This window comes from Bradysia coprophila (assembly GCF_014529535.1).
Source record: "Bradysia coprophila strain Holo2 chromosome X unlocalized genomic scaffold, BU_Bcop_v1 contig_38, whole genome shotgun sequence".
Taxonomy (NCBI): Eukaryota; Metazoa; Arthropoda; class Insecta; order Diptera; family Sciaridae; genus Bradysia; species Bradysia coprophila.
The window spans coordinates 440,205-465,441 of NW_023503327.1; the positions used below are offsets into that span (position 1 = coordinate 440,205).

At 35.1% G+C, this 25,237-nt stretch overlaps 2 protein-coding genes across 3 annotated transcripts in view; one reads left to right on the forward strand and one right to left on the reverse strand.

The window, feature by feature from the left end:
* Positions 1-25,237, forward strand: part of LOC119069619 (potassium channel subfamily K member 1-like) — a 58,767-nt gene that overhangs the window by 586 nt on the left and 32,944 nt on the right. The window contains exon 2 of one of the 2 annotated variants that reach the window (XM_037173711.1): positions 14,089-14,312. In XM_037173711.1, the coding sequence (XP_037029606.1) occupies positions 14,093-14,312 (220 nt within the window). In that variant the 5' untranslated portion in view covers positions 14,089-14,092. Of the gene's footprint in view, positions 1-14,088; positions 14,313-22,802; positions 22,931-25,237 lie in introns of those variants that run through there. The other variant, XM_037173709.1, reaches the window with a different exon arrangement.
* LOC119069620 (ribonuclease H1-like) lies at positions 1,886-3,393 on the reverse strand. Its single transcript, XM_037173712.1, has 2 exons — positions 3,268-3,393; positions 1,886-2,265 (listed from the first exon to the last, which is right to left on the reverse strand). Exons 1-2 carry the CDS (start codon positions 3,390-3,392, stop codon positions 1,893-1,895), a joined length of 498 nt encoding a protein of 165 aa, XP_037029607.1. The 5' UTR covers position 3,393; the 3' UTR covers positions 1,886-1,892.

Consider the following 25,237-nt stretch of genomic DNA (forward strand, 5'->3'; position numbering starts at 1 on the left):
GAGAACTATATAGAATTTAAATCGCTCCAACAATCAAACTAATTCGGTAGTTTTACGGCTAAAGTATTTTTCATATAAAAAAATAATAAATTTGTGTAAAACGTATACACTTCTGTGATACGGATATTTAATGTTGAACTTTCGAGTGGAATTAATGATTTCGAGTATATTACACACGGGAAAATTGTGAATTTTATGTTTATTATACGACACACAACAAAAATAAAATTATTGATTTTACTCCGTTGGATGTGGTGTATATTTAGATTGCTTGAAACTCAACAGTGTATTTTCCATTCAGCAACCATATGTCACTCCAGTTCACGTGAACATGTTCTTCTCTTTTCTGTGTATGGTAGTATAGCTCGACAAGCTTTACGTTCGGTAAAACTTTACCAAGTTTTACACGGTTGTTGTTATTTTTCAAAAATAATTTTTTTGAAAGAAAATTCTATTCCATCACACTTTCCCAATTATATTTTTTTAATTAAAATTTCCGTACCGCCCTGACCTGTCCTGATATCGAAGTATAAAACATTATAATTTTGAGGAATTTTATGGTAATTTATGGTTGTGGGTGGCTTTGACAAGGTATATGATATTCTGACATTTTGTTGCTTAACATTTACTAAATTATTCTAAAAGGTTTTTTCGTTCTCCTCTGTAAAATAATTATTGTATCTCGTTGGCTAGGATGGGGTTTTCCTCTACACAATTTTTTTTTTGCGTTTTGCTCGTCGAAAACTTTATATATTGAAACCTATGAAAGCTTTTGTCGAACAGAGGCAACTATGCTGGGCGTTCATGGGAGAAAAGTTTTGTGTAGTACAACCGAAACTATAACGGTACAGAAAGTGAACGATGTCAATATCAGATGCGCCCACTTGTGGGAGTTGCTTCACAATATTGTTATTATTATGATAAATTTTCGGTAAAAGTTTGTTCACGAAAATTCCCATTCAATTTCGGTCCACTAGGTATACGTTAAATTTTAACACTAAACCTGCAACCGAAGCTTTTCTATTTTGGTTGCAAGGAGAACAAACTTTGGCTATTTTTTTTAGATGATGGGTTGAATTTTGAGACAGTTGAAAGTTTGGAACTTTTTTGTTTTTGTTTTTTCACTGGAAAAATTCATTAAAAAAATTTACCTTTTATCGATTTACGGAATAAGTTGTGATATGTTTACCTAATACATTAGCAACAATAACACCTAGCTTTCTCTTTTGCATAACATTCAGAACTTCGAACCAGAGACATGATATAGCGGGAAATCCACATTCTTACACTTTTGTGTCACATTTTTACCCTCAATTTGGCTTTCCCAGTCTCCATGTCATCTCTCTGGTGAGAATGAAACATTTTTTATAAAATGGCTAAAAACCCATCCAAACCATCTTTGAATATTAATTTATTCAAAACATGTTCAGTCGCAAGCGGAACGTCATTTGCAACTTTTGGTGAATCATTTCTGCGTAGTTATGTGGAAATCTACTTTTATGTTGTTTTAGTGATGTGTATACATCCTACACCTTGAAGCCATTGAAGCCATTGAAACGGTGTGTTAGGGTTTCATTGAACATAGGTATCTAGCTGCTAAAAAAACCTCATCTAACTCACTGTGCGACTTTTCTGCTGAAAATGCACACATTGAATCCAGAAATTATGTTAACGGGGCGCGCTTGTGCTACGTCGTCACTACAGTACAATTGTTGGTCAAAATATTTCCGTTTAAAGTTTCATGAGAAAATCTTGGTTATCCGCCTTACCGCCCTATTATGAGTTTTACATGACGCAGGCAACTCAAAAACTCTGCAAAGCAGTATGGTAGTCAACGAAATTTTTTTGATTTAACGAAATGATCACATAGAATTGTTTGCTCAAATTTCTTTTTAATAGAAATGCATCTTAAAATACATGTTCGCTCCTACCTTGGCCAATTTGTCGGCTAATCCGTTGTAACGATTACCGGAATGCGGTGGCACATGTTCAAAATCAATAAACATATCAGAATTTCGTTGTAATGCCCGATCAAGGAAACGAAAGTCTTTTTCATTGGCAAGCCTCGTACCATTATTGCGACACCAACCGTTTCGCTTCCACTTCGGCATCCATTCGCAGACGGACGATATTACAAATTTCGAGTCGGTCATGACACGGAGTTGATGTATGTCCATGGAAGCTGCTGCATTGATCGCCCATGTGGCCGCCTGAATCTCAGCAGCATTGTTACTAGCCCGACCTTTCACTGGTCCGCTGTAATTGCTAGAGAAAATAATTTAGAAGTAAATAGGCATCATGAATGTGATTGGGAATGTATGGTGCGGAAACATTGACATTAACGAAAGCTTCCGAGAACAAACTGAGAGGAGCTAGGGGAGGCCTACATCCCTTGTTGCTTAAAGAGGAGAAGTAAACGTAGCCTAACGACCATTTTTATACTGGTTGTGATGCACCCTTTGTAAAATTTGTGTGGATTTTTTGACCGAAGAAAAAATGCCTTCAGAGCGTTACACTGAGTATGATTTTGTTCTCGCTACGCTCGTATGGAACAATTATTACTGGTGCTGAAAAAGTTACCATTTCAAAACTCGGTGCATACGATACTTTTGTCTTCTTGCATTGTTTTTCATTCTGCCACTGAAGACTACATCCGGATTGGTTTTGTTATTTAACTATCCAAAATAATTGCCTAGAAAAGTTGCTACTATTTCATTTTTTATGTGTAACCGCAGCAGCAAAACTCACCATCAATATGCTCAGAAAATTTAATTCTTTTTTCTCTTGCCTTTTTGCTATCAAAAAGTTTACATTTTTTTTAAGTTTTTCATTTCACAAATGTAAATAATTTCCTGCAAAGATTACAATCGAGAATATTGTCAAAGCAATGCCATTACCAGTATCGTTACACCATTTTCTATTATGTGGCAAATTATGTTCAAATTTAAATTATCCAGAGTGGTGAGGTGATGGTTGGCGACAGAAAAAGACAGAATAGCTCGCAAAACGAAAAATCAGATAGTCGGTAGACGAGACATACCAATGGGACAGCGAATCTTGCTTGATGTTTGTCGAGCCGCGACACACAACACATACGTAGGTGTAATGGAATTTATATGCCACCCTAAATTATTTTCTGTTTTGTAGCTTCACACAAAGACTGGACTTCGTTTTGTTTTAAATTTTCTTTCAACTGAACTTCCAGATTCTATTCTCTGACTCTTGCATGCGTCTAAGTCTGATTTTCACATTTTAGTTAACACTTACGCTGGATGATCAAAGTTGAAAACTACACCTATTCCTGCAGCTTCATTCGATCTCCCATTGTTGGAGCATGCCCCATCGGTATACACTTGCACAAAATCGTCTTCGTCGTACAACAACTTGTGCATCTCGTTGAATTTTGAACTTAAACCGACGATAATTTGAAATCTTTAAATGGAACAAGCACTGAGACCGCGTCGAACAGCAAACAATTTCGAAATGTTTTTCAGATATAACACAAGATGATCAACATTATGACGGTCACGGACAGAAAATTTCATTTAAACAAGGCATCAGAACAGTCGGAGCGTTTGCTGCGACTTAGCCCCGTACGACCCGTAATCCTATTTCGTCCGTAACCATAATACGTCCGTAGCCGTAATACGCCCGGAACCCTAATACGTCTACAACCCTCTAATGCGTCTGTTACCAAAATGCAAGTCGAGTTGGGCATGGTCAAATTTACTGAAAGTGTTCATTTTTAAAATTGCGCAGAGCGCAATTACGAAAGCCCGTACGAAGTACCTCTCAAATAAAACCAACAATTTACGACATTATTTTAGAAACCCAAAATTTTTTGCCAACTTTCCATTGGGTATTCAATTACCACTCAAATAAAACAAAAATTAGCAAAATCGGATGAGATTTACTCGATTTATGTGCAAAAAACACTTAGAGCCGAGTAGCGGCCTTAGTCCAAGGGCCCAAATTTGAGACTTTTTTTGCCAACTTTCCATTGGGTATTCAATTACCACTCAAATGAAACAAAAACTAGCAAAATCGGATGAGATTTACTCGATTTATGTGCAAAAAACACTTAGGGCCGAGTAGCGGCCTTAGTCCAAGGGCCCAAATTTGAGACTTTTTTTGCCATAATTCTATTCGGCATTCAATTATCTATCAAATGAAACAAAAACTAGCAAAATCGGATGAGATTTATTCGATTTATGTGCAAAAAATACTTAGGGCCGAGTACCGGCCTTAGTCCAAGGGCTCAAATTTGAAACTTTTTTCGTCACGTTCTTTTCGGTATTCAATTACCTTCCTAAAAAAACTAAAACTAGCAAAATCGGATGAGATTTACTCGATTTATGTGCAAAAAACACTTAGGGCCGAGTACCGACCTTTGAGCCCTCCCAACAAGCCCACGTTGCATCTTACCCAAAAACAATGTTCAGCAACTTTGTTCTACTCGTCAATACCTTTCATTTGATATATCACAAGCAGCCATTGCGTGCGTATTTCGGTAGATATCGTCGAAAGACTGAAAAACACTTATAGGGTCCTAGCTCTGGAAGGGCCGACCCTACCATGCCCATTTTCGAACTTGACCTTACTTTTGTCGACACCAATCGGGGAAAAAAAGAATTTTGAAAAAAGGTTGTGATTTACTCAAGCTAGAGGGGCCACAGACGGACGGACGGACATTTTTTTTATTGCGGATTCGTAGTCTATGAACATAACCAAATGCTTTGCCCTTACTGTCTGCTTCCAATTCGACGTGTTACAAACGGCATATTAATCTTATAAGCCCCCAGTACTTCGTACGGGGCTAAAAAAGTTGGTGTTGATGTGATGCCTCTGTCCCGGCTAGATGGGTTTCGATTTGATTCAGGGACTCACTTATATTTCCACTTATGGAGATAATTATGTAATAGAAAATCCAGTTTGGTTCCAACTGCTCCTTGATTCATAAGTATGATTCCCTTATAAACTTTAATACAACACTTTGTTCACTTCTACGAATATTTATACCTTCTAACGATAAGCCAATATCAACTTTGTTAATAAGTTTGTATAAAATACTGATTGACCGTATTGCTCAAATTTTGACAAAAAGATTTTGGTAAGAGCTGGTCGACTGTTCTTTTCAAAAACCGACGTAAAAATGAACTGAAAATTCTGCTCTTCCAACATCGCATTGTTGAATTGTCTCACAAGCAGAAAACCCTACCCTTCAAGAATGATACAATGTTTCATTTATCAGATACAAAGCATCGTATGTACATTCCAATTCTGAAGATATTTCTCACTTCCAAAGTGTTTAGTCTGCACTAAATAGCGTCAATACGAACAACACACACTCTACGGATAATAGCGGCAGAGTTTGGACCACGGGAACCTCCTGGAACCACTTCCAAAATCAAGCAAAATTTCGATTCTGCCGCTATTATCCGTAGAGTGTGTGTTGTTTGTATTGAGGCTATTTAGTCTGCACTTCTATCCAATTATCTCAACTTATTCCATATCAGCTTATTTATTCATAAGTGGATTTTACCACCAACAAAACTTGATTGTATGATCAACAGATCACATTTTATGACACAATCGAACATTGTTTTTCCCTTATATGGAACGCCTCATTCTATTATGAGACCTCATAAACATCCATCCTCATCTTGTTTCAAATGGTCAATATCTTTCCCACATTACTTCCAGTTCGGAATAAGGGATATCACACTCCGACGGACTATGGAATCGATCGAGAGACTGTTCTTAAACGACTTCTCCCAATTTTTCTTTCTTTTTAATCCTCTCGCATTTCGACACATTTTCATTCAAAGCTTGACCTGACCCCTAGAATAACACATTTTTTGTGAACAGCCTTCAAATCGATCTTTGCTGCGGTCGCAGTAGACAAATTTCGTTCCGCGACCATCTGAATTCACTTAAGACTCAAAAATAAATGCGCGCGCATAAAATCATATCCTTTTTTCATTAGTTGACAATTTTGCATAGTGAATGACCGCCTTGAATTAATGACTTTATGTTGAGTATGACATTGTGATACATTTTGTGTGCAACATTGTAAGCGCATTCATCGAATGTTTGTAAACATTTTCGTCCGAAAAATATATTTTATGATTGTTCAGAGCTGCCTGCACACATAGGGATTGTTGTTCCGTCATTCCTAGTGTTCCTAGTATAGCACAATTTGATATAATGTTTTGTAATGTTATTTTGAGTCGCAACCGATGGGTTTAGAGTATTGGAAATTCAATTTGGAATTGAACGGAAAGTTTTATTGGCAAAAAAATAAACTTTAAAGCAGGAAATGCAATATCCTCGAGAAACGGTTTTCGTGTAAAAACAGGAAATGTTCGATCTGTTGGATAGAATCGGATGTTTCCTATTTAACCAATGTATTGGTCGGAAAAAACAAATTGTCAGAGTTAATTTTTCGAGGTGTCTGTGAAAAAATCATCATATTTATGAGCGCCGTAACGTCACTTTCACGCACTATACTGAACTTAACTTTCTGTGAAACGGTTGCTTAAAGTTTAAAGCTTTAAATGGAACAGATTTTTCACAGGTGGCAACATCAATTAATTGGCATATACTTTTCCGCACTTACATCGAAATGATGCTTTAGTTTCGAAGTACAATTTTAAGATCATATTGGAGCGATTCTTTTGAAAAACAGAACCTTGAAATCGGACGCGTTTTCCATTGGACTTTTTTATATGTGACTAGATTGGTATTGGTCCCTAGAACCTAAAACCACTTTCAAAAAAATTCTTCGAAGCTTGTGTGGCTGGTGGGAGGTGATCGAAAACTGAAAACATGCACTTTTCTTATAGAAATTTCTCGAGGTATGTACACGAAACTAACATGGTCGTGTGGAGTGGCATATGAAAGGTAATTGCATGTACTTTCAGGTGAAGTAGAGCTTACGGAAGTTTGGTAGCATCTACGATGAATTATGTGAAGTTGAAATGTTTAAGTGTTTATATTGCATCGAAGATGCTACCAAATTTCCGTAAATTCTACTTCTCTTGAAAGTACATGCAATTACCTTTCTAATGATACCCCACACGACCATGTACCTTTCGTGTAGCTCGAGTTTCTGTAAGAAGAGTGTAAGTTTTCAGTCTTCTTTCGGAAAACTTGAACTGCACATATCTCAGTGTGGAAAATTTTTAAACCCAATAAGACCCTATTTGTCCCGAAAGTACATGCAATTACCTTTCTAATGACACCCCACACGACCCTGTACGGCTCGTGTAACTGGAGAATATTGTGTAAGAAAAGTGCATGTTTTCGGTTTTTGATCACCTCACACAAGCCACACAAACTTCGAAGAATTTTTTTTTGAAAGTGGTTTTGACTTCTGGGCATATATAAAAAAGTCCATTGGAAAATGCGTTCGATTTCAAGATTCTGTTTTTCAAAAGAATCCCCCATTGATGCTTGTCTATTGTCGTTGTCAATTGCATAAAGTATAGTGTGGATCTCATTGCAAAAGGTAATGTTTTTAGCCCTATGCTATAGCTTGAAAATACAATATTACTTGACTAAAAAACCAACAAAATTTTTTGTTAGAGTACAGTTAATGTCAACCAAATTTGTGTCTGAGTTTGCCTCACCTGCTTTACCAGCTGGTCCAGTCATGCTTATGTGCCTTTATACGAGTTTCACAGTCACATGCGGTGCGAGCATAAGAAGAGTGATTGGTGCAATTGGACCAGCTGAAGCACAGTTAAACATTTCGGTTGACATTAGCTGTAACGATTCTTATGAAAAATAAAAAAGCGTCGGGAGTTTCTCATAAAAAATGAAGTAAGCGAAAGATTTTGTGCCTTTTATCGTAACACACCCTAAGAAATTCAACACGATAATTTATGGCTGTACAGAATTCCAATGGGAAGAAAATCAAGCCAACCATCGCTCAAAATTTCTCAAAGAAAATTTTATTGAACGAGACTATTAACAAAACTGTTCAGTTCTCCATTCCACGCAAACCAATAACATTCTTGTTTACATTGCTCTTTATACGGTAAGCTCATAGCAGAGTGTAGTGTGCTACTATTTCACTCTAAACTGATTGATGGGTGACGACTTTGCATGCATTATAGACATTATGTTCCGAAAGTATCATCAGAAATATATCAATCTTTTGGTAAATGGTGAACGCCTGATGGAAATTACTTTCGTTTTATTTATTTTTTGCATAAAATGTATGGCACTCTACGTATAATACCACTCTATTAAATGCTTTAAAAAAATGTGTAATATTTACTAGCACCAACAGCCCTGCTAAATATTTACACTATGGTAATGTTATAGCAAATCGCTTATGCTAAACGATTGGTGTGGTGAAAAATGTTGTTTGGTTGCTCAAATAAATTCATTTCATAAGCAAGGAAAATGTTGCGGGCATACACAATCGTTAAATGTCACATAAAACTAAGGCCATTATACACACACTATAAAATGTGAATTGATGATGACAAACTGATTTGAACTGATGGTAAAATTTTTACGATATTGCCGACTGTAAGTGGCCATTTACATCGCGTGTAATTTTTTTACAATAGGCTTATTACCGGTACAATTCTCGAGTAGTTTCAATTTTAACAAAATCTATTACTTCGATGGTCTTAACACACATTTTGTTGTGTAGTTCTACATTAATCAAAGCTCTTTGTTTCGCTGTCGATAACACTTAAAAATTTACCTGTTCCATTTCAAAAGCGATTACTCATTTCCCATCCATCAGCAAATCAATCGGTATGTCACTCAGCCACAATCGAAATTCATTCTGCGAAATAATTGTTTTTGAATTTACTGATGTAGTCGTTTAGAACTGCTTCACATCAATTACCATCCAAAATTTCATCGAGAAATTTGGACCACCGTCGATTTTCTACAATAGTGGCAACATTGTCACCTCTTTTGTGGTAGTGATTGTTATTATTAGATGCAGGACTGTCATCGAGTATATATAGGAACCATAGGAACTAAGTAACTAACTAACTAACGTGGGCGATTTGCGTTATCTGAAAATTCGAAATTTTGCTTATTTTCATACAAACATCAATACTTCGAAGTTCAATATCTCAGCCAATTTTGAAGCTCCAGTAATGTGTGATAGCTCGTTGAACTCGTATGGATTCATAGATTCCAGATATCCTAGTTTGGGGGTCGTTGGAATTAAGGGGAGAAGTCAAAAAGTTGCTGTAAATATGCTCCACCGTCCTCAAAAATCTTTTGTTAAAACATTTTTGGTAGTGGACTTGCGTCACGCCCGCTTACTAACGTGCGGGCAAGATGCTTGATTGCCTTTATTTCGATTATAGCGAAAAATACTCCCAACCATTGCACTTGAACTAAAAAGTTATAAAAGCGTGCTCTCCTTCACTGGAGGTGAAAAAAACTGCAATTGCATACGAGCTGTAGTTGATGAGTGGACTACTTAATGTATAACAACTCATTCAGTAAATTGAACTGAAACACCTGTTTACCAGTGGAGAAGTGTTTAACTGGCTAAATTATCCCATTCATCTCACTTACATGTACAGACAAAACGATTGAGTTAAAATATTTCAGTTCAATTAACTCAATGAATCGGATTTTTTTTGAATTCTTTTGTCTATTATACCTTTAAAAGAAAGGTCAAATACAATTCCAGTTATTTTCCGAGAGTCAACCGACTAAGATGAACAACATTGCAATTTCAATTCTTCTAAGCTCAACGTATTGGCAGAGAGAATCATTTTCGTCCCAAGTATCATTCAATGTGGTGAATATCCGAACTGAACGCAACATTGAACTCTTGATTTGCTGAAAGTTTATTTAATGTCTCTTCCTCGAATACTTCTATATTTAGCCCTCAATCGCGAACAGAAAGTTGTTGCAGCCAGCGGTTGAAATGGTTTTTATAACAATCGACATCTAGATCATCAGAAATTCGCCGATGATTTACATTCATTCAGCGACTATTTTAGGAAAAACATTTTCCTTAATTTTCCCGAAAAATTTTTTTCGGAAAATTTTTGAAAATGTGGGATAATTAGGAAAATATGGGAATGCCGTTTAAGAGTTCAATCATCCCTTTTTTAATTGCACTATAAGTGCTGCCCCTCCCAAATCACAGCAAAAAATTCACATTTTAGCAGCACCGAAAATGCTACCGAAAACCACACGGCACTTCATGAAATATACCGCATCGTGATAACACACTGCACAGTCATTCATTTCGTGCTACTTTCACCAAAAATTACGGTGCCTAGCCATTGTTGTCTGGTGAAATGGGCTATACGTTAAACAACACAACCAGCTCAATTGACTGTTAAATGTGGAAACTATTGTGTGTACAAAATCAAAGTTATTAATTGAAGCATAATACTCGCCTATAAAACCGAAAACAATATTTATTTTCAAACAATAATGACGGATAATAATATCCCTTTTGCTTGAACATCACCATCATAATAGGAAATTACGACATTTTAATTCGTCAAAAAAAAGTTTTTACGAACAATTTGCCCATATTTATTGACGGTGTAGTTACAGGGGGCTTATACTGCCGTGTACTGTTATCTATAATATAAAGTTAAATGTTTGTTTTTTGGTTTGTTTGTTGGTTTGTTTGTTGGTTTGTTTGTTGGTTTGTTTGTTGGTTTGTTTGTTGGTTTGTTTGTTTTTGTTTGTTTTTTTGGTTTGTTTGTTGGTTTGTTTGTTGGTTTGTTTGTTGGTTTGTTTGTTGGTTTGTTGTTGGTTTGTTTGTTGGTTTGTTTGTTGGTTTGTTTGTTTGTTTGTTGGTTTGTTTGTTGGTTTGTTTGTTGGTTTGTTTGTTGGTTTGTTTGTTGGTTTGTTTGTTGGTTTGTTTGTTGGTTTGTTTGTTTGTTGGTTTGTTTGTTGGTTTGTTTGTTGGTTTGTTTGTTGGTTTGTTTGTTTGTTTGTTTTTGTTTGTTGGTTTTGTTTGTTGGTTTGTTTGTTGGTTTGTTTGTTGGTTTGTTTGTTGGTTTGTTTGTTGGTTTGTTTGTTGGTTTGTTTGTTGGTTTGTTTGTTGGTTTGTTTGTTGGTTTGTTTGTTGGTTTGTTTGTTGGTTTGTTTTGTTGGTTTGTTGGTTTGTTTGTTGGTTTGTTTGTTGGTTTGTTTGTTGGTTTGTTTGTTGGTTTGTTTGTTGGTTTGTTTGTCATATGAGGGAGCCCAGACGAAACGTCTTACAGACTTGAAACTTGAAACTACCAAGCAAAATTTAGGAAGAACGCGTAAAAAAATTTTCATTTTCATGCGTTATTTGACGTACGATTTTTTTTGCCTGTTAACGTCGCAGATGCGTTTCATCAACGTTGAAACATTTTTGTAACGCGTGAAATTCTTTAACGCGTGAAATTTTTGTAACGCGTGAAATTTTTTGACGTGTGAAATTTTTCCTTGTGAAAAATTTATTTGTGATGCGTGGAAAACGTTTATAAACTCAAGTCAATTTAAGTTTGCAATTGGTTAGCATTCTACAGTTTTAATTGTTCCACATCGTTCACGTGGAATATCTTAGCACAACTCTAGATTTTGTTGAGTTAAATTGAGAATGAGGCCGTAAAGACGTTTTGTTGGTTCCTAGGGAATTCATCCTCTTGCGAAATGTAACGTAATAATTTGTCATTACAATAATTCCGAGCAAAGCCGGGTACTACACTAGTACGATATATAACAAATGAAAACTAAGTCGATGTGTTTAGGTGTACACAAATTAATAACTAGTTTAACTATTAAAAATGCCATTTGTGGGTGGTATATCCTATATACGATCCCGATAGCTATCACGTTTCATATTTTCGCGTGACAAAAAGTACCAGCAATTTTACCGTGTAACATGTTTGGGAAACATACTTACTCCACCAGCAAAATGTTAATTAATTTAGTTTGAACAACTATCTCGACAGTATAATGTGGAGATTAAAATTACTGAGGTATTGCTGAAGAAGTTGTTTTTTCGTCGTGAATATTTCATTTGTGAAAATGATATGTATAATAGACGCCACACATCGTACAATAGAACAGGAGATGGTTTAATTGACTGTACGAGTTTGAGTGTAGAGTGTACGAGTACACGCTGCTTGTGTAATTTAGTCAAAACGAAACACGAGAGTGAACATTTGTTTGTGACATTGACTGAAATTTAACACAATTTTTAGAGAATTTATATCGTTAGACAACCGATAACCAATTAAAATCAAATTCTTGCCAAATTAAGACAAATTAAACGCCAAGACAACACAAAATTATGGATATAAATAAATAAATACGCAACGCCCTCCATTCCGAAACACGAAAACATTTTGCGCTCTTGGCGAAATAATTGATTAAAATTTCCTATTGTCCTTTCCTCCTTTCCGTAGAGAATGAAGAAATATTAAATGGAACCCGGCGACAACGAACACAATATAATCCCCGTAAATTAACACAATATTTAATTAAGTCTCCATATCCTGGAGATTACCAACACACACACACACACGCGTATGTGTCCTTCGTTTATATGTGTTTGGGTGATAATACTAGTCTTCAGTTTTTCGGTTTTGTGTCGGCCAGGTGTGCAATGTTTTACTTGGGTGAGAATTTTGTAGTCCAGAGATGTGTTATTTAAAATCATTGCCTATTGGGTGATAAAGTTGATTCAACTGTCTGAGTAATGTGGTATGTGCATCGGTTAGAATGTACATGGAAACACTTTCCAATGAATTTCTAATAAAGGACCGGAAGATAGGAATTGTACGGGAAAATATCCTTACCGACAAGAAAATAAAAGGGAAAATAAAGAGCCATGTCATGTCAGAAGCCAAAATCAGCCATGTTTTAGACCGAGTGACATTGAAAATGGATTTTCGAAAAGAAAATTTTCTGAGGATTTTCAATAAATTCTGAGGCATTTATTGACCGTTTTAAAAGGATTTTTTTTTGATTTGGAGGACTTCTAATGATTTATCAATTTACTGAGGATTTTCTTCGATTTTGAGAATTTTTCTAGTTTTCAAAAATAATTTCTTCGGTTGACAAGGGATAATCTAGTTTATCCGCCCCTCGTCCTGAACAGAACCCAGCTAATTAGAACCGCTGTACCAGTTGAACTTGAGTTGAAATTTAAAACGAAAATGTTGAATACTATTCAATGAATAATGAATGGTATGGTATGGGAGGTATTATTTCGCATCTCTTCCCTTTCCTGGTACAGTGGTTTTTGATATCTGAAGTACCGAGCACAAGCAACATACTGCGGTAATTAATTTTAATTTTTATGACTTTACATGTACAACCACACGATAAATTTCCCTCCCACATCCACCTTCTTTTGTCGCCAGTGTTGGCAGAGATTTTTGATAGTTATTTTGATATACGAAACCGATTACTAAACAACTCAGAGAAAGGCTAATGTTGCAACTAATTCATTTCAAACTTAATTTGGAGAAGGTTGAAAACGTTCATGTTCTATCGTGAAATGTTGCGCCGAATTGCCTTTTCTACGAATTAAAACAAATCTGTCGGGAATTGAAATTTCGTGAGATATGCACTGGTTTAACCACTGTGATGTGAGTCTTTACAACGGAAACTAAAATATTTTTCGTGTTTAAACTCGATCGAATTTTCCATTAACGATAAATACATCACCAAATGGTAAATGTATAAAAAATAAAAGAGACAAGACCCCTTGGCGCCGGGGCTACTTATATATGAAAAAAAAGTTCTTACTTAATCCAGCAAAATCATGTATATAATACACAATGTTGTACAAAAGCCCGCTACCCACAATAGTCGTTTAACTTTTCAAATAAATAAAAAAAAAGTAAAGTTTGAACATCAACTCTTTTTTATTATTTATGATGATTTGCTATATCCACATGGAGTTTCAACAGATTACTTGAAAAATAAAAATAAAAATAAAAATAAAAAAACACCCGAAAGAACAAGCTGAAAGTGAATTAGCTCTAATGGTTAAGTTAAATAACAATTTAGCGAAATAATTTGCCACCTCCTAAAATTCGTTCATTTTTTATTGTTTTCACTTTTCATTAAAAATGTTTTTTTTTTGTTTGTCAGAGAAATGTTACTTGGTGCTTGGCCTTTAGGCGGAAAAAATGTATCATCACTGACAAACAATCATGGCAAGGCTCGTTTATTGTGTCTGTGCGGCAGCTATGTCCTGTATTTGGTGATTGGCGCGTCGATTATTGGCGCCATTGAGATACCACCTATTGAACAAGACACAACCAAAATAAATAATCTTCGGACAAAATTTTTACAAAAATACAAATGTGTTAAAGGTACGTATAGCTAGAACAAGATGACTATATTTACGACTTGCTTGAATAGATATTTGCATAACATGAGTGACTACAATGGAAATTTTGCGCAATAGATGTGAAAATTGTCATTTTTAGGTTAAATCAAGGTTGACAAATATATGCGAGAAATGCTATAATTTGATCACAGAAGGGGATCACCATTTTTAACTTAAAATCTAGTGATAGTAAATGTGGTTGTTTTGCGCACTAGATGTGAAATCGCTTCGTTCATATCGGCAACACATCATGTGCGCAAAATCCCCATTTACAAACGAATTAGCGACAAGATTTCATCTAATTTAATGTCAAAATCACCATAAATTCACATAATTTTTTTCAAAAGGATCGCTATTTTCATGCAATAACACATCGTCAGCCGTAACTGGCACACGCTACATATACACGAAACACCTACTACAATAGTAATAGAATCCGTGCGATCCGTGCGTAAATATTAGATTTACTCACGAACCTGTCAATTTAAAGCATTCACTATTAGCATCTGCTACAACGGATCTGTCAGTGTGAAAATTTACTCCGTTTAGATACTGAAACAGGGGTACCAATTATGAATATTTTGACATTAGACCCGAACTTATAAGGAACGAACTCTATGGATGAAGTTTGACAATTCGTAATGCTCAAAACAAACGAGGCATTGAAAACGTGTTTTGATCCTAGTTTTCATTGACAGATGCAGCAGTCGCGATTTTGAATAGATAAAGTTCTAACTTCATTTGACAGTTTCGAAAATTTCGTCATGAAAAATAGGACCAAAACACGTTTTCAATGCCTCGTTTGTTTTGAGCATAAGGTGTTGGAACCAATCTATTTAGTGTTAAAAAAGAATGTCAAAAAGAGTGTTCCCCCATCGAGCTCAGTAAATTAACTGGTTTGTTCCAAGTTGGACTTGTACATACACATCGAAACCAGTTAAGCAACTGGTCATTTTTCTCTCTTTTACACTCTTTTAACACTGTATATACCTTTCTGAATGGAGAGTAGAACATATTTTTAAGATGTCAGCACTGAAAAAGCGTTACGTAATTTATGAATGATCCCTCAGGTTGCTTACGTAGGTGATGATGAGGGAACAATTTTCTTAGATATGATACAGAAAACTAAATTAATTTCTCAGAATCTATCAGAATGATGTACCAAAAGCAAATGTTTTCCAAAGATAAATGACAAAACATCACCCCACTTTACGATGGATATCTTTTCCCTCTTTATTATCAAAATCAAAAGTTGTTCTTCGTCAGAAATGTTTCAAACTCCTCCATGTCTAACTTAGTTTTAACCTGTATGCGACTTCGTTTTTCCATTTTAGAGCTACTTGCTATCAACTGCACATGAAAGTTACATAAGCTTCTTACGATTTAGATCGGAATTGGATTTAAAAAAATCACCAAACGGCACAATTCAATAAATTTGCCAAAATAACACAAAAAAAGTGTGAGGGGCGTTTTATAGTTTAGTTTGGCTGAGCTGTTAAAGCTTATTGTACATTTAATTGATACACACGAATGTACTGTGTTTGTATTTGTGTGTCGTCGTATGTGCTATGATTAAAGCATTTTATCAGATTGATAGAATACATTTACATGATTGTCAGGACCATATGCTGCAGGACTTATTAAATATGTTCAATCGTTATATCATGGTCCTACGTTAGTGAAGGGCCGTGACGCAAGTCCGTTCACACTGAAAAATTTGACAATTTTTTTTCCGTAGGACTGAGGAACACAACTTTTTTGACTTTTCCCCCTCCGCTCTTACGCATTTTATACGTAATCTGGGCGTCCATACGAGTTCAACGAGCTATCACACGCCTCATAAGGTTAAGATTAGGCCGAGATATTAAATTTCAAAACTTGGAAATTTGTATGAAGATATTGATTTCCATACATTTCGAAATAGATGAATTTTACCAACCTTTGTTACTTTGCCACTTTGTCCTTGTGTTACAACGAAACTTTTGAATTTACCGGTGGATTTGGCTGAAATTTTCAGGGTATGTCAAGGACGTAATTCTAAGATACCTATTTGAAGAAATTTCCATAAAAGCTTATAATTTCGGAGCTATGAGCGTTTCAAGTGCGAGCTATGTCAGCCATAACTAAACTTATGGCAAAATATGGCAGATAGAAAGTTCGTTTAAAAGTCAAATTTATAGAGTTTAAGTTTTCAGTCGACAAGTGTTTTCACCAAAAATCTCCCATTTGGGAGCTATAAGCGTTTTAAGCGCGAGCTATGTCAGCCATAACTCGGAAAATATGGCAGATAGAAAGTTCGTTTAAAAAACAAAGTTATTCTAGTCCCTAAAAAGTTTATTTTGGAGTTATGAGCGTTTTAGGGGCGTTAAATTTTTGAATTTCGTTAAATTTGTGATTTTCAAATTTTTATTTTCGTCAAATTTTTTATTTTCGTCAAATTTTCGAAAGTTTAATCAACAAAAATTTTAGAAAGAAAATTATAAAAAAAATTGCGTCTTAAGTGGCAGATGTTGAGGAAGAAAATTCTTAAAACTGTGAAATATATTGCTTTAAAGAATGGAATTCAAACGGAAGAAAGCCGATTCATCTGCCACTTCTTGACGCATTTTTTTGTTATAATTTTCTTTCTAAAATTTTTCGGGTAAAATTTTTGTTGATTAAACTTTCGCGTGCTTTCCTCATCAGCTGCCATTTGTGACGCATATCTTTTTGCGTGTCGAATCTGTAAGCGTCACCTACACCGATATCAGTTCACTTCTTTTGTAAGTGGATAACAGGACTAGCGTCACACCTCCACTGTAAGTGGTTTTGGGCGATTTGTAGATGCATGCAAAATGTAAATTCGACGTATTTAATATACAAACACACATTCACATGAGAGAAGACATGTGACGCACGAATAAAGGAAACAATAAAAGAAAAACGTTTTCCCATTTCGTGTGGAAACTGTAACTTCAATTGTAATTATACGAGATGTTGGCTTATTAATGTACTGGCAACCGTTTCTTATGCTGGAAATGTTGTAAAGTTCATAGAAATAGGGCAAATTAGTTTTGACTGCTTGCGGTAGAAACATTTTAGAATATCTGAAACGATTTTCATTACAGAAGATTTCAATTAGAAAATATGAAATATGAATATGGTTATACGCGAGGTAATGATGTACGAAATAAGGGTGGATCAATTTAAAAGCTGAATTTTGGTACCTCGCCAATTGAGCCACTGAAATGGCGGTGAGGGTAATAGATGAAAAGCGACGTTCAGTCAGTTTTTATGAGAAGGCTAATATACTTCCAAGGTCATAGCGCATTTATTGTCATTCCGAGATTTCCCTGCAAGCCCAAAACTTTCAAAATCGATCCACTCTAACTGTAAGATCAGGTAATGCTGTTTCATACATAGAGACGAGGAAATCATGCGATATTGCCTTCTAGTTCAACTTCATGCTAATTAATTGCCTCTTCATTAAGCGAAGTTTCTTGGAAAATTAAATGAATTTCAAACGTAGACCTATGATCGGGTTGGGTTGAATACACTTTTTTGTGTGCAATTAATCGCGGGTCGAAAACATAAAACCACACTTTCATAGAAACATTTTCCTCAAATTTCTTCTGAAAAGATGTCTGTAAAAGTGGAAACGTGAGAGCTGTCTGTCTAATTTTAAATTTTAAGGAAATCTAATGAGTGATTTCAGTGTTCTTGGCAACAGGCAGAAACTAAGACTTGACAGTTAATTCCTTTAAGACCAAAATGACCTGGAAAACAACGGAGGCTTTTCGGCTGTTCGAGGTTTTTCGGCTGTTCGAGGTTTTTCGGCTGTTCGAGGCTTTTCGGCTGTTCGAGGTTTTTCGGCTGTTCGAGGCTTTTTGACGTCTGACAATCGAGTGTTAATGCTAGGAGCAGTGCTACATAAACGTCAAAAAGAGGAGAATATGAAGTTTTGGTAGAAGTGTTAGGGTGTGTAATTCTGAATTAATTCCACAATCTTAGAGCCAGTAAACAGATCACAGATCACACATAATTTCATTCACTGTTATTCCATGGTACAGTATTCTTTTAGTACTGATATCACCCTCACCCAGAATCGAGAAAAATTCTACCCAGAGCAAAGCGTCGAGGTATTTAAAAACATAGCTAACGCCGACCCGTACGAAACACCTATTCGTATCAAAAGCCTTTAATGTGAAACTCTTCATTTCTCTTACTTCATTTTCTCCTCTGCTGAAAAACTATTCTCCCTTTAAAATCACTTACATTATCCACTCTTTGTCTTGTTATCATATACAACTAAATTGCCGGAGGCAATATAGACAGCCCCGTACGAAGACAAATTTCATAAATTCCTATTTAAACAGCTATATACCGCTATATTTAACTATATTTCACTGTAAATAAACATTTCACAGAGGAATATGCTATTATATAGCTCTATATGCCTGTATATAGCTCAATATAGCTGTATATAGGTATATATAGATGTCCATATATGGAATCCCTGAAACCCCTCACACTTAACACATTATTTCCATGTTAACAGAAACTCTCTAAGTATCATTTTTCCCAAGATATATCACTTTTAATAAAATCCAATATGGCCGCCGGCAGCCATTTTGTTAGGAGACTGGAATTAGCACTGACGCTTTACATTCGTTAATACCTTTCAAACAAAAAAAAATTCATGAAATTCGGTCAAAATTTACTCGAGATATTGTCAAAATACACCACGTTCACTGTACTTCCGAGTAGCCAGATAAGAGCTCACTCCAAGAGACCTAGCTCACGCTCCGGAGAACATAATTTCATAAAAAAAAATTTCCCTGATTGGTACGGTCAATACCTATCTAATAAAGCTAAAACAGACGAAATATGTTCAAATGTGGCCGACCTACAAGCAAAAACTGCTTGCCGCCCTGTGCCTGTTCCACTCCAAGGGGTCTAACTCACGAGTCGGTCATCCGATTTCCATAAACTTTTTTTTTGTCGATCGGTATTGTAAATACCTTTTATTTGACGTATCACTTACAAGTTTAACGTTTAAATGTCCGGAGATATCTTCGAAAAACCGTAAAGCACTTATTGGGCCACAGCTCGGGAGGGGTCGATCCAAAATCACTCATCTTCGAACTTAGCCTGTCTTTTGACATTACCAAACGGGAAAAAAAAGAATTTTCAAAATCGGATGCGTTTTACTCAAGTTATCGTGCAGACAGACGGACAGACGGACAGACGGACATTTTTTTTTTCGCGGATTTGGCATCTCTAGACAACCACAATAGGTTTCCCCTTACTCAGGGAGTCCAATTCGACGTGTTACAAACGTATGCGTAAACCCATAAGACCCCAGTACTTCGTACGGGTCTAAAAATATGTCTCTCGTCTACGCTATTTTTTCTTCTTTAATTTCTTCTCGTATAAGATTTCTACAATACCCCCTTACAATGCTGTTCGGTACCACGATGTTGTACATAAATCTTTCGAATCATCGAAATTAAATTAAAATGGAAATGGATCGATGTGAAACAGTGGATAGTTTTCGGGACGTAGAATGTTGTTGTTCATTCCGAGCCGAAATAGTTTGGATCATCCTGGTCACGTAAAATAGTTCCGAATAAATGGTTACGGCGGCTCTGGCTGTATACGGTTTGGACAAGAATGTGCAAAACCACTAATAAATATAGCGCACACAACAAAAGTAAAACACATCTTAAAACATGCCAAACACAGTGTGGATAAACAAAATGAACAAGCTATGCATCTAAAACCATTTTGGAGAAAGCAGTAAATTTCTGTTAAATTCGTATAATGTGTATACGTGTGTGTGCTGTATAAGAATACACATCCCCGTAGGTATACTTACCTCATTTGTCGAAATAAATACACATCTCTAAACTTGCATTTACAATAAATTAAAGAAAATATTTCAAATTCAACTATAGTATTCATAGGCAAGGGAATTCCAAATATTCAGATTTAACTCCCCTAATTAAACATTAATAACTTATGAGTCACAATGGCATTTCGGCAAATAATAATGGGTACATTCCCTATCTACCTCTAACTTATTATGTACTCGAATGTTTAAATGTTTAATGCTTAGCTCTTATGTGTGTGAGCTCTATTGTGTAATAAATTTCTGCTGACTGACAAGGGTTCTGAAGATAAAGGTATATTGTAATGATTCTTAATTGCCTCTGCACATACAATCTGACACCTACGTAAATTCATGTTAAAAATGCATCAGCAGAAAGCATATCTAGATCATTATAATTTAATTGGGGGGGATAGCTCCAATACAATACGCACACAACATTACATTAACATTGTCCTAAATGTTTGACTATGCTATTTATTCATTCACGCAGATTGTTTGACAAATGGTGAGATATGTACACCAAATTTTCAGAGACTAAATTTATGTCTGTATGTCAATTCGATTTGTCATTGCTCGTAACAAAAGGTTAAACCTTTTTATCTGGGACCTCTCTCTCTCTCTCTCTCTGTTAATTATGTTTAGTTTATTTTGTGTTATGGCCACAACATTTTAACATAAATTTTTCGTAATCGCACATCGCATATCATGATAAATTAGGCGATAACGCGGATATTGTGGCCGGATTTTCAAAGTGATTAACACTGGAGATAATTTGGAATTTTTTTTTTTGGCTTAATTAGCATTGAACAAACGGTACACATGACGTCATAATGTCCGTTAGGAGATTTTGTTTCATTCTTTTTGTCATGACTTTGCCTAATTTAACATAAAAGATGAATAAGAGTCTGGGCTCGAAATGTCTGTTTCTTTCAAATTTACGGTTACAGTCGCCGTTAGCGAAATTAAGACATGCATTGGCTTCAGCTGTTATTCAACCGGTCAATTCATACAAATGTTATAAGTGTTTATTCAAGTCTTCTGCATAAATTTCGGTATTTTTCTCGTAAATTAGGCCCCCAGCATGAAAAATTGTGAACACATCTGTTGCGGACGATTAATTTAAGGCTATTTCACTTATCACTCTCACTTCTTTCGGGTTACAATTCGCGAAATTGCCGTCCATCACAGATACGTAAATAACTAACACATCTTGATACGGATGAAATAGTCTTTACATTACGTTCCTGTAAATGTACGTTCCTGTAAATGTTTGATTCAGCTGCCTGCTGTGCTCGCTAGATTGGTCTATATAGCAAAATGTGATCATTTTTGAAGTATTCTCTGATCGCTCTTCGCTGAGGAGCGTATGATAGTCCCAGAGCTGGTTCTGGTCCATAATATGGATTGTTACTTCCAGTTATTGCTGTTTCGTTTCCAGCGATAACTCGATGTCAAGGAACCCAAACGAGATTCACTGCAAAGAAGTCACAGGTGTAGAAGCGAGGGTACAAAGGTGGAAAGACCTTTGTCAACCGAAGATTTTGGAAAGCTGGAAAGTCCTTTGATCAGAAAATCTTGAGAAAACTTACAAAATTCAACGAAATCCTTTAAATGGAAAATCCTTAAAAATCGTAGTTTTCTTGACAATCCAACAAAAGACGATAAGAAAATTTCCTTGAAATCATAGAAACACCACAGAAAACCATTGAAAAAATTAACAGAATTCGCTTAGGGATAAAGAAGTCATATTTAGATGGGCCTGTACATCTTGGATATTGTGTTGACATTGGACATTCTGTCCCAAATATTGAAATCTTAATCGCAACCCTTTTTTTTAACTCTCGATGACGTAAACGTAGCAACTATTCCGATTCCTTGATGATTCGTGTCTTTCTGCAACGATTTGCCAATTACAATGTTCTAGATGTAAGCACAATTTTCTATTCAGAGGTTACAAATGTTTCATTGCCGGCCTGTACACTTTACAGTACCAAGACGAGATAAATAATAAATTAAATAAACGAGAGACACGAGAGCCATATAGTATATCATTACTTGTTTGCACTTTAAAGATGCATTATGTACACACCACTGCACATTCTGACTGTTTTTGAACATTTGTAATCACTTCTCCTTTACTGACTGACTGGATTGTGTGTATTTTGTACATAGTAGATATACAGATGGTACGTTCCACACGTAATTCAATATTGACAATATAGTAGTATACACACCACGGGTGTACCACTTTACCATAAAAATTGTCGTAAAATACCATCGATGTTAGGCAATTGCCGAAGACAATTAAAAGTTACTATAACAGAAAATCGTTGTTGCCGAAAACTACATTCAGAAAATTAAAAAACGATTCGATGTTTTTGAACGACATTCAAAACAGGGTGGTACAAAAATCAAAAATGTTCTAAGCAGCGACAATAAAAATTGTTCTAAGTTACACCCCTGTGTGATACACACCGAATGCGTCACTATTTTTCAACAATCTTATTTACTTTTTTATTGAGTATTGAGAATTTTTATTTTTCAAACTGAATCGATGCAGAAATATTTTCAGTTGTTCATCGGACACTCATTTGAATAGAAATCGATTTCTGTTCCGTTTTTGTTACTTTTGTTTTTGTTCTTTTTTGTGTTCATCCGTTGAGTTTTGTTTTAGTCAAGTGATTTTTTTTCAATTTTTTTTTATTAGACTCTATGTACACGTAAATTGAGTAAGAATTTCATTTTCGAATTTTACATGTTTCGATGAAGGAGTGTTATATTATGGAACTTATATCCAGAATAAAAAAAAAAAAAAACAGAAGAAGAAAATCTAACCGGAAACATTTTCCCATCATTTTCTTCTTCTTTTTTGTGCAAATAAAATTGATTGTGCAAAGTTCTTGCTGTTCGTCTTTTACGAGCTTTAATACCCGATAACAATATAATTTGTTAAATCGAGTGAACGAGCAAAAAAAAACTCGACTTATTGAATGAATGATACGTGAAAGTGAAATGTTCAATGCAAACCGGCAACATGTTCCGACAACAACAACAACAAATAACAATAGTAATTGCAATATAAATGGGAACGAGCCATAAACCGAATGTATATTTATACGTAAAAAATAAAAAATAAAAAATTGGAAAAAAAAATCGGGAAAAATGGAAACATATAAAATAATTTCTCGTTCAATTTAACTTTTGTGTATGAAACGTACTTACTCCACGGAACATGTTATTGTTAAGTGTGTAAGCTTGATTCATGATCATGTTTTTTTCTGTGCTTTCTTGCTATTCTCTTTTTTTTGTACATTTTTTTTTGTAAAATCAAAAAGAAATGCTACAACACGAAACACGAAATGAAAATTTATTTTTCATTTTAATAATATCATTGCTAATTGGTTAAAATGTTTTTCTATAATTCCATATGCACTGCACTTCGTACTTTGTGCTGTTTGTTGTTGTTGCTGTTCTGTTGTTATTGAATAAAATAAAAAAAAAATTAAATTCCTGCCCATAAAAGTCACCCTAGCGGCGTCGCTATTTCAATTCCATATATTTAACTTTGAGCTCGGTTATTATGGTTTTTAACCCTACGGTTCTCGGCATTCCATTTATAGAGTATTGTAAACTCGTTGTTGTACTTGGGGGTGGTTTGCGAAACTAATAAATTTTAGATGCGTCCGTTTGGTATAATCCTGCGTTGTTGTGAACTTGTCAACAAGGTAATTGAAATTCGAATGCCCCACTATCATGCGGAGCTTGATGTTTGTTGATGTCTCACGTATTATATTGATTGCCAGTTTCGCATTTTTTGTGTGTTTTCCATTTTTTTTTCGGTTCTCTCTTCGTGCTACCGGAAATAGTTTCGTCGTAATTCGTTTGAGAAAAGTTTATTTTTTTTATTTTATTTGTTTACTTAATTGAAGCTCTTAGGTAGAACTTTATGTATGCAACCATCGCGTTGAAACGAAAAGCTATTATCTTGCAGTATTTATAGAGCCTGCATTATTACGAGTTTTCCTCCTCATTGGATTTTATTGCACACACATTTTATGTGAACGTTTGGTATTAGGTGGATAAATCGTATTTAAAAATCGAACGTTCATAACTTACAGTTGTTGTCTCTCAGTCTCATTTTTTATTAGTAAACTATAAATAGAGAGTATTAGCTTGGCAAATGCCAACCGGAAATGTGACATTCTAAATGAAGTGATAATTGAACATACGACTATCGCTCAACTGTTTCCATTTTCCATCTAATGATGACCTACATTTCGAATAAAAACCAGAATTTGTCATTAGTTCAAACTAATTGATTAAAATCGAAAAATTTCGCTGTGTGATTGGAACAGAGTAATGAATGATTGCACTATTTATGCCGAACTGGATGAATGAAAAGTTTGTTTTTTTCTTTATGAGTACAGCCAATGTTTGCACGAATATAAGCAAACCAGCAATTCAACAAACACTCTTACATTTTCTTAATGAAATAAACTTTTGCGATGGATATTTCAATGTTCCATTTTACACTTTGAATTTCGATTTTCCGAAAGTTTTTTTTTTTGTTAGGCTAACAGTTCGACTGGATCTATTGCAGCACGAGTCAAAAATTTACTCCTAGAAAATCGATGGAGAATTTTTGATTAAATGTGAATAGGTCATACACAGAGATGGGCCCGTAATATTACCGTGTAATATTACCCGGTAATATTACGTAAAATTACGTAATATTACCCGAAGCTCGGTAATATTGGTAATTTAAAGCCTCGGTAATATTACGTAAGTTACGTAATATTACCAAAAATCAGTTAACATATTGTAAATTTTAATCATTTTCAACAAAAATTACTCGTTTTTAGCAAATTCAAGTGTATTTCATCGTATAATTTTGTTTTAGTTAGGCTTAGTTCAGCCTAGTTAAACAACTTGTTCAAAAACAGTCGAGTAGTATACACATTTGAATGAGCTTCAACCGAAATTGATAATTAAAAGAGCGTGGATTTTTACGATTTCTCTCAGAGTTGTCATTGAAT